Source organism: Orycteropus afer, unplaced genomic scaffold (genome assembly GCF_000298275.1).
Source record: "Orycteropus afer afer isolate SDZICR_OR568_19922 unplaced genomic scaffold, OryAfe1.0 scaffold00042, whole genome shotgun sequence".
NCBI lineage: Eukaryota > Metazoa > Chordata > Mammalia > Tubulidentata > Orycteropodidae > Orycteropus > Orycteropus afer.
This window is the reverse complement of record NW_006921629.1, coordinates 7,739,810-7,750,008: the sequence shown is the minus strand read 5'-3', so window position 1 is coordinate 7,750,008 and position 10,199 is coordinate 7,739,810. Positions and strand designations below refer to the sequence as shown.

The 10,199-nt window shown below is 58.9% G+C and overlaps 1 protein-coding gene across 1 annotated transcript; it reads left to right on the top strand.

Moving 5' to 3' along the window:
• The first annotated feature begins 4,046 nt into the window (after positions 1-4,046).
• On the top strand, positions 4,047-9,554 carry CORO6 (coronin 6). Its single transcript, XM_007937408.2, has 10 exons — positions 4,047-4,244; positions 5,589-5,711; positions 6,161-6,290; positions 6,388-6,569; positions 7,691-7,810; positions 8,237-8,341; positions 8,456-8,601; positions 8,942-8,999; positions 9,107-9,337; positions 9,432-9,554. The coding sequence occupies exons 1-10, from the start codon at positions 4,047-4,049 to the stop codon at positions 9,552-9,554; spliced, it is 1,416 nt and encodes a 471-aa protein (XP_007935599.1).
• Positions 9,555-10,199: the final 645 nt, after the last annotated feature.

Below are 10,199 nucleotides of genomic sequence, written 5' to 3'. Positions count from 1 at the left end.
ATGAAGGAGGGAGACGGGGCCAAAGGGCAAGTGGGTGCCGTTTATCACATACCATCTAGGGAAAGCTCAGTTGTTGGTTTCCAAATCATTAATAACAAAATGTCCTGATGTTTCCAGAGGGGACACTTCCTTGAACTGAAGTCATCACCCCGCTTCGTTCTGAATCTCCGTATCTATTAGGAAGGGCATGTCCCTGGTCTCTGGCTTGCATTCATGATGGATAAAGCAGTCATTTCACAAAATACCCTCAGGCCCCTTGGGATCTCTGACCAGTCTACATGAGCTCAGTATTGGCTTTCTAGCCAGTGCAGACAGACCAAACCATGGCTGTTGCCAGGCCACCTCTTCCAGAAAATGGCTTAATGCAAGGTGCAATCTGTGCCTGCCTTCTACCTCTTGCGGTTCAGAGCCCAGTTGATGGTGCAAAGCCGCACGGGGGAAGAGGTGGCACCAAGCCTAGGTGGCTTCTTCCCTATTGGTTCTTCATGTTTTGGCTCCACCCACCTACAGTTCTACCAGGATTGGCAGCCAAAAGAATGCTAGAGGGCAGGGCTGAGCCACTCCAATCCCAAGCAATACCTGAGAATCCCTGCTGTACCCAGATGATGAACTGAAGGCAGGATACACTGAGGGATTCCTGTTTCCTGGTTCCAGATCAGACCCTTCTTTCCAGAAGGGAGTCCCCAGCTCTCTTTAAAGAGAGAAGGAGAGTGGGGAGAAGGAGAGTGGGGAGAAGGAGAGTGGGGAGGAAGGATTCTGTTTCAGAGAAGGAGGTAGCATTTCAAAACCCTTCTTGGCCAACAAGTGGCACAGCGTTGGAAAAAGCCTGACTCGGCGCTCTTCGTTTACAACCCAGGAACTGCAAAAAACAGGATTGAGCCAGGGCTACAACCCCAGTTTCCTAATCAGGCATCCTTTCCTCTGTGCTATATGCAGTGTTAGTCTTGGCACTTAGGATACAAAGGGTCACCATCCTTCCAGAGAGAGAGAAGCATGGACACCAGACCGGCAGATAAGGATCCATCTTCCCCAACTGCCAGTTGAGTGGTCTTGGGCAAGCTACCTAACTTCTCTGTGCCTCAGTGTACTACTCATCTGTAAACTAAGGATAGTAACAGTACCCAGACCAGAGGTTACCAGGATGGAATTAATATGCATAAAACCCTTAGAACCCCGCCTGGCATATATTTAAGTGTGAGTTGTTGTTACTAAGGAGCAGCTGAGTCATTCAAATCTTTTTTTTTTTTCCTAATCATGTGCCTGGAAATAATCTCGTCTCCCCTTATAGGCCCCCTATGCTATGAATTATTTCTGGAGTGCCTGTAACAGATTCTATTCTCCTGCAAGTCACTGGATACCAAAATTCTGCCAGAGAAAAAAGCCTGTGGGAGCCTTCACGGTTCCCACCACTTTCCCTTCTCCTCCTTCCAGTGCTGGTCTCTGCCCTCCAACTGTGTCCCCCCTCAGGCCCAGGTTTGCCCTAGAGCTGGGAAGTAATAGCTGGCCCCACCCTGCCCTCTAGGGATTTATGATCCAAGGGAAGGAATCCAGGCTGGAGCCTGGTAGACAACAGGTCCAAGGACTGGCTGTTCCTTGCTGGCTGTATTTGATCAGGTTTCGTTGTTGGTTTGGTGTTTTTTTTTTTTTTTTGGTGGCCACTAACTATTGATTTTAAAATCTTTACGAGGACAGTGACTGTTGTACCAAAAAAAAAAAGGAACCAAATGGCATAAAACAGACCAGAGGTGAGGATGAGAGTGAGGGAGGGGACCAGAAATCCCCTCAGGAAAGCTAGTCACAGACGCCATGGAACTGGCAGAAGTGGGGGGGGACTCGTACAAGAGAGAGAATTCCCAGAAAGAGGAAATGGTGAGGGGAAAGAACTTCCCAAAGACCCTACTAGTAAATAGGAGAAGGGCTATGTTTTCCTTTGCAGAGTCCGGGGGAAGAATCCACCCTTAGCTCCAACTTCTGAGACTCAGTGCTGGACTAGGGGTTCCACAGACAGCGTTACACGCAGGCAGCTCACCACTCTCCAAACCAGTCCCGGGACTGCTTGGCAATGACACCACACCTGTCCTTGAGTCGTTCCAGCAAGAGGTCTTCATCTTTCCTTCCTTAGCACCGGGAACTGGCCGAGGACCACACACATAGGCCCTTTCGTCCAGGTTCTTGCCCAGAACTTCACCAATCCTGGCCAGGCTCCCCAACGGCTCCTCCCCTGTGGATTCTGCCGGGAAGTCTCGGTGCTTTAGGGGGGTTGTCATCTTGATCATCATTGTTCGGGGCCTCTCCCCAGGGGGCCTGAATGTCCTGGCCCAACAGCCCTAGCCGGTGGGGACCGGCTAAACCTGGAACGCGATTTCGGCCCGAAGGTGGCGCGAAAGCACCTGATCTCCCGCGGCCGCCGACTCTAGGGGCTCTCTCCCTCGCCGCCTCCGGATCTCACAGACCCGCTCCGAGTGTGGGAACCTGGGCCTCCCCAGTCCACCCTACTCCCAGAGGAACGGAGAGTGGGGAAGAAGCACGCGCACCCCTTGCAAACACAGACACTTTTGACGCTTTCTCAAGGCCCGCGGGCGCCGGGAGCTCAGACTGAGGCGCTCGACTTTCCCGCCGCTGGGAGGGGGCGGGGCAGCTCTGACCCCGCCCCCTGCCCTAGACCCCGCCCCTACAGGTTGATGGCAGCGGCAGCTGGGACTGCAGCGGCGCGGGGCCCGGGAGAGCCGCAGGCAGCGGCTGGAGCGTGCAGCCGGACACTCTGGTCCCAGAAGCCGTGGACACTCGGAGAGGCAGCCCCGGCGCCTTGACGCCTCCCTGGGTCCCCAGCGTACTCCGCAGAGGAGTCGCAGCGTGAGCGCCCCCCACACCGCTCAGGACCAGGTACCCACCCCACCCCCGCCGCCACTGCAGCCAGCGGAGCGGGCGAGGCTCCGGAGGGGGCAGAGGTGTGTGTCCCCCTCCCCCCGCCGCCAAATTCGGCCTCGGGCGGGGCGGACTTGGTGCCTATATTTGGCCGGACAGCGGCCCGCGCGCCCCACGGGGCGCAGACACCTCGTCTCGTAAGAACGCAGTGCCCCGGCAGGAGGCCGGAGGAGGGTGCGGGGAGGCCAGGCCTCAGGCCTGGGGCCTCAGGAGCGGCGTGAAGGGCACAGGGATGCCCGGGGCTGGGGAGGGGCAGCAGTGGCTGGGGCTTCCGGAGAACTCCTACCGATACCTCCACTGGGGCAGTGTAGCACAGGCCCTGGCTGGAGAAGAGGAACCTCACCCTCCCGGCAAATCGGGCCCAGCGGTGGAGGACCTCACCACCAGGAGAGCTTCACTGGGAGCAAAGGACAGTGAGGCCGAGGAGCCAGAGAAGTGCAGTGGCAGGATGGTGGGCAAAAGCCAGAAGACCACCCAAAAGATTAGGGCCTCTTACAGAAGCCAGCTCAGGGTACTAGGAGAATTGAGGAGAGATCCCCTGGGTGTCCCCCCAACACCACAAGAAGAAATGGGTGAAAACAGTAGCAGGAAAAGATTTACATTAGCTGACAGGAGGAACTTCTCCCTTGACAAATCCTTGGGAAGAAAGCAGAACCCAACTGTGCGGGAAGTGTGGAGTTTAGGATCTCCTGTCCATGAGCCAGGATCCAAGGGCCAGGACCTCTGATTGTGTAGTGTGTCTCTGGGCAAGTGGACAGATGCTCATCCAAGGCCAGCAGTGGGAGGGCAGCCTGCCACTGAGGTTCCTCCCCAAAAACACTTTGAACCCTCACTGTCCTCCCCAGCAAGTAAGTGTCCTCACTTAGACCCCAGGGGTCTAAGGAGAAGTCAGGCCCTAAATCATAGCCCCTCACATTAAGCAGCAAACTTTCCATACTTGGATCACCTTTGAGAAAACTCCCTCTTGCTAGAACCAGAGTCTCTATGAATTTATACCTGATTCCTGACCAGATAACTTACCTCACCTGCCCTGTCCTCCACTCCTCCTCCCTCCCACAGCTCACAGGACTAAGGACCAAAGGCCTTTCTGGGCACTGAGATCCTCATTTCTGGTCCCAGCCATGAGCCGGCGCGTGGTTCGGCAGAGCAAGTTCCGCCATGTGTTTGGGCAGGCGGCAAAGGCCGACCAGACCTACGAGGACATCCGTGTGTCCAAGGTCACATGGGATAGCTCGTTCTGTGCCGTCAACCCCAAATTCCTGGCCATTATCGTGGAGGCCGGAGGCGGGGGTGCCTTCATCGTCCTGACTCTGGCCAAGGTGAGGGACTGGGGAAGGAAGCAGGTGGGGAAGAAAGCGGCTGAAACCCCTGGGGACTTGTGACAGCAGCCTGTGTTCACACCCCTTAACTGCAGTCTTCGGTCAGGAGGGCCGTTTGTGTGGCTTAGATGCTCCCTGTTCACCAGGCCTGTGGGCAGGCTCCCTCAACCCTCCCTGAGCTGCAGCAGTATGGAGGCCTCCCCTGCTCCTCACCGAGTCCCTCTCTTTGTGCAGCATCCTCTTCTCAGCAGGGACCAGGAAGAGGAGAGTTGGGTAATGGAGCAGAGCCAGGGCCTGGCCAGATTCCCTACCAGTCTCTACTAATGCTGTATCCCTTTGTGCCCTGGGTGCAGGAGTCTTCTTCCCCAGCCCGCAGACCATTTGATTAAACGCATACGCCAGAGCAGCACACTGAGGAAAGGGTCAGGGCCCATCCAAAGAGTCCCTGGCCACCTCCCCACGCAGGTTCTTTCAATGAAGTGGAAGGAGAGTAAAGGACAGGGGAACATAACACCTAAGGCCGGCACCCTCCCTTCTGTAGGGATGGGGGCCAGGCAACAACCTCAAGCCCCGTGGCTGTGTCTACCCCAGCATGACGACCCTAAGGCATGACCTTGACCTGGATTCTGGCCCTACACCTTGTTAGGGGAGGACCCACAGGTGGCAGGGTCAGGAAGAGGCCTGACAATAGCCGGTGACTCACCCTGGGACAATGCAGACACCATCCAGAGACACCATCGCCAAGGCTCTAATTTCAGCTAGAGCTGCCTGCTCCCCCAGGCCTGGCATTCTCGTGCCACATGGCTGCCTCTCTCCCTCCTCCCTGGCCTGGGCTGATGTCAGCCCCTGCAGAGGGCTCTGAGCCCCCACAAACAGCCTCCGAAAACCAAAAATAGATGGGTCCCCAGCTCAGGTTTGGGGTGGTGGGCATCAGGATTGCCTGGTTTGTGGTCCCAAGGTGAAGGGAGATCTGCTAAGAGTGGCTAGGAAAGGGCTGTCAGGCACTACCTGAGTATTACCTTGACCTCCTAGGGCCTCCCATAGATAAGCCCCAGAATAGCCTCTTCTAAGCCTTTGGAAGAGCACTGGATTGAAAATTCCGTCTTGACTCTACCGATATCATGCTGTGTGTCCTTGAGCAAGTGGTTTTACCTCTCTGATTCTCTAGTATGAAAGACTTCAACTCTGTCTTCAGTAAAGTGCAGGGAATGGGCTGGATGGGATTGGAGGTGCAGACAGGGATCTATACAGATGATAGAAAATTGGAATAGAAATAGGTCCTCCGCCCATCCCCAAAAAACATACAGGAAGGTGGCACTGCCTCTCCCTCTCTGACACCTTCAGACGGGGCGAGTGGATAAGAACTACCCACTGGTCACTGGGCACACTGCTCCTGTGCTGGACATCGACTGGTGCCCACACAATGACAACGTCATTGCCAGTGCCTCAGATGACACCACCATCATGGTAGGAGCCAGATGGATGCTGCTGGGCAATGGGGTAGGGGGAGTGGGGAGGGCTGCCTCACCTGTGCTGGGGAAGGTGGTAAGGGAGGTGCTGGGTCCCAGGGCCCTGCCCTGCCCAGCTTCCAGGCTATTTTTAGCTCTATGCCCACCCCCTCCCAGGATGCACTGCTTAGGATAATTATAGCCTCTTGGCCAACTTGGGGCCTGAAGAGCAGGGGCAGTGCTCTGGCGTCTCCCTGCTGGGGTGAACGGGGACATCTCTGGAGAGCTGAAAGTGCCCCCTCCTGGCTCCCAGCTGCCTCTGCCCCAGGCGGCACCACCACATCTTGCCTTGTATTTTACCCTTACCACCCAAGGGAGCCATAGGGTTGAGGGGGTGTGTGGGGGAGAAGTGGGGGGACAGAAGCAGCTCCTCACCTCACCAACCTTATGTGTTTTCGTCCTGCCCAGGTGTGGCAGATTCCAGACTATACCCCTATGCGCAACATTACAGAACCTATCATCACACTTGAGGGCCACTCCAAGCGTGTGGGCATCATCACCTGGCACCCTACTGCCCGGAATGTCCTGCTAAGTGCAGGTCTGGGGGACCGGGGAGGGGTCCCTACTGTAGGCCGGGGGCATGGGGGGGTGGCAAAGGCAGGGCCCAGGTAATAATGCCTGGCCTCTCTGGGCAGGTGGCGACAATGTGATCATCGTCTGGAATGTGGGCACCGGAGAGGTGCTGTTGAGCCTGGACGATATGCATCCAGATGTCATCCACAGTGTGTGCTGGAACAGCAATGGTAGCCTGCTTGCCACCACCTGCAAGGACAAGACCCTGCGCATTATTGACCCCCGCAAAGGCCAGGTGGTGGCGGTGAGTGCCTGGCCCAGCTGCCCCCGAGACACAGCCTCAGCCCCAGGGACCAGCTGTCAGCCCCCTGTACCTACAATCCTCTGAACCCCCTGAGTCCAACTCTCCCCTCCCCCCTCTACCCCACCAGCCCTCCTCCCCCAAACTCTGCAACCATAACTTCTTGTCCCCCAAGTAAGTCCCCAGCCCACAATTCTCTGCCCCGCCCCTCTTCCCTCTCCTCCCCTGCATCTCAGAAGCCCAGAGGAGGGCTTTTTGCTTTAGGATTGAAGGGAGAAGCTGCAAACTCCATCCTCCCACTAGAACCTGCATGAAACCTGAACTCCCGGACCCCTCTCCTCTCAGCCGGCACCCAACGCCATCTTCCAGGGTCTGGGGCCTGGCACTGGCTCGCGGGCGGGCCCCTTACCGCTGGGAGGGGGTTTGGGGCAACCCTCGCGCGTAACTCATCCCAGTGGGTGCCCGGAGAGGGCAGCGGCACTCGGCTCACTCCGTCTGTAAACTGGAGTGAGCAGGGCGCGTGCATGTCTGCGTAGTGCACGCGCATCTAGCGGGGCGGAGCGGGCTGGCGGGCGCTCTAACCCACTAACCCCGCGAGCAGGAGCGAGCCCGGCCTCACGAGGGCGCCCGTCCGCTGCGGGCAGTCTTCACGGCGGACGGAAAGCTGCTCAGCACCGGCTTCAGCAGGATGAGTGAGCGGCAACTCGCGCTCTGGGACCCGGTAGGCCAGGGCGCGCTCGCTCTCTCCTTCGCTGGGTCAGCTTGGAGCGCCTTCCCGGGCCATGGCCCGTGCCCAAGAGGGCCGAAGCGGAGCGGGGAGCTCCCGGCCGGGAAAAGCCTCACTGCGACCCCGGGCAGCCGGCAGACCTCGCCTGCCCTAGGGATCAGCCTTTGAGGGCGCTTAAGGGCTCGGGATCTGCTGGGAGGCACGCGGTCTCTCCGGGCCGATGCTCTACAGGCATGGGGCCAGCCATGGCTCCCCAAGAAGTTGAGTACTTAGGCCAATCTTTGTCTCCCCACGAACCCCGCCCCCCAACACACACATACATCCAAGTCAGCAAGGTGGTTGCTCGGCTCCCCCTCCAAGCTGGGTGACGCCCCTCCCTATATCCCCCTTCCCCCAGGAGAGGTTTGCGGCCCACGAGGGGATGAGGCCCATGAGGGCTGTCTTCACACGTCAGGGTCACATCTTCACCACGGGCTTCACCCGCATGAGCCAGCGAGAGCTGGGCCTGTGGGACCCGGTAACGCAGCTGGAGGCTTGGGGTGTGTGCCCCGGGGACTGGCATCACGGGAGAAAGGCCAGGCGCCCCCCACCCGGAGAGATGCCCACCTGGAAGGGCTGGGGGCTGCCGGCCCCTTTGCAGTGCTGACCATTCCCACACTCACCCCTCTGCCTAGTTTTGCTGCGTCGCCTGAAGAAGCCAGCGCTGGCGACCCCACCTGGTGATGCCAAGTCCCTGGGGGTGGTTTGCTGTGACTGCATGCGGCGACCCAGGGGACATATGTGCAGGGGAGGGGGAAGTGATGTGCCCAGGAGCGGGAGCTGCAGCGCCAGGGACCTGATGCATGAGGTCTGGGGTGCGCAGAAATCTAAAAGTGCTTCTGAGAGTCCCGTAGTGGCACCAGAGGGAGGAGCAGGGCTGGTCACGCCTCTTGTGCTTGGGCAGAACAACTTTGAGGAGCCAGTGGCGCTGCAAGAGATGGACACAAGCAACGGGGTCCTACTGCCGTTCTACGACCCTGACTCCAGCATCGTCTACCTGTGTGGCAAGGTGGTCACGGCCGGGCGGGGAGGCAGGCAGGGGCGGGGAGAACTATGGGCAGGACTGAGACGGGGAGAGATGGAGGGCTCCGCCCAGGCGCCTCTGAGTTGGCTGGCTTTGCAGGGCGACAGCAGCATCCGGTACTTTGAGATTACCGACGAGCCGCCTTTCGTGCACTACCTCAACACGTTCAGCAGCAAGGAGCCGCAGAGAGGCATGGGTTTCATGCCCAAGCGGGGACTGGACGTCAGCAAGTGCGAGATCGCCCGGTCAGCACGCCCGCCTCTGTCCCCCACTCCCATGGGTCTTAGCCACAGTGCTTCCCCAACAGTTTAATACTTTAGAGAAGAGTAGGTTGGGGGGAGGGGCGTCACAGAGTGAGCACCAGCACTCACTGTCTTGCCATTCTTTGAACTTCAGTTTCCTCATCTGTGAAATGGTAACACCTCCATTGGAGGTGGTGTACCGCTGAATCCATATGTTTACAAAGGGCAGTGTGCACTGGAAGGCGCTCAGTGTTGGCTTCTAACCCCTTTGTTCCAGGCAGGAGGAATTCAGGAGGGGAAAAGGGGGGATCCCGTGGGAGTACTGAACCCCATTCCTTTATAGGTTCTACAAGCTGCACGAAAGAAAGTGTGAGCCCATCATCATGACTGTGCCCCGCAAGGTGAGGGGACAGGAAAGGGGTAGGCGCAGGACTCGGAGACCGGAGGGGGCACAGCCGGCCCGGCGCCCCATTCACATGCGTCCGTCTATCCTCCTACTCCCCCGCAGTCAGACCTGTTCCAGGACGACCTATACCCGGATACGCCAGGCCCTGAGCCGGCCCTCGAAGCGGACGAGTGGATGTCTGGCCAGGACGCCGAGCCAGTGCTTATCTCGCTGCGGGACGGCTACGTGCCCCCCAAACACCGCGAGCTCCGGGTCACCAAGCGCAACATCCTAGACGTCCGCCCACCCTCCGGGCCCCGCCGCAGCCAGTCAGCCAACGACACCGCCCTGTCGGTGAGATCCGGCCCCACCCACCCAAGCCCAGTCTACACGTGCCCCTACTGCCCCCTGGCCGACACCTCCTCTTCTGTCCTCCGCGCCTCAACAGCAGCACACTCTGGAGACGGTGCTGGAGGAGATCAAGGCCCTTCGCGAGCGGGTGCAGGCCCAGGAGGAGCGCATCACGGCACTGGAAAATATGCTGTGCGAGCTGGTGGACGGCACCGACTAGCGCAGCGCGCTGAGGGAAGCTCCCCGGCAGGCGGGCGGAGCGGGGCGGGGGGGGGGGGGGGGCGCGGGCCCCGCCCCCCGACTCGGCCCCGCCCCGACTCAGCCCCGCCCAGGGCTTAGATCTGGGGCTCCGGGCCCCGCCTCCCTAGGCTGGGTCAGGGGCGGGGCTGGGGGGAACCCCGCCCCTCATGGGAGTCCTGGACCTGTAGAACGTCGCACAGACCCCCGTCTGTCTGGCGCTGGCTGGGCTGCGCGCCTTGTCGGAAACTAGGCAGAAGCTGGCCTTGGGAGGCCCGGGGCAAAGGGGGCCTCAGCAACGGTGCTGCACGGCAAAGCAGTGCTTCCCTCTGTCCCCAGCCCCGGGCAGAGGAAGTGCTTAGTATTATTAACTCGATGCTTGGGGATACTGAGGCGCTTGAGCTTGACCTCCTTAAAGGGGTGGAGATTCCATGGGTCTCCCCGGGCTGCCAGGAGAAATTACATCGCTTCTCTAATCAGCTCAGTTGATTTCACCACCCTGAGTGGTAAACCAGAGGGGTATTACCCCAGTTTTGCATAGACATACATTACCCTGTTGGCTTCAGAGATGGATCCCACTGGCTACACCCAACGGTCTATTGCCAAGGGCCCTCTCTCCTTTCTTCCC

What these genes read in the sequence shown, in the direction of transcription:
- CORO6 (XM_007937408.2), top strand. Translation starts at nt 4,047, where the DNA reads ATGAGCCGGCGCGTGGTTCGGCAGAGCAAGTTCCGCCATGTGTTTGGG. An exon ending in CAGATGACACCACCATCATG is followed by an intron (nt 5,712 to 6,160) that starts GTAGGAGCCAGA and finishes CGTCCTGCCCAG; the next exon opens with GTGTGGCAGATTCCAGACTA. An exon ending in GCAAAGGCCAGGTGGTGGCG is followed by an intron (nt 6,570 to 7,690) that starts GTGAGTGCCTGG and finishes CCCTTCCCCCAG; the next exon opens with GAGAGGTTTGCGGCCCACGA.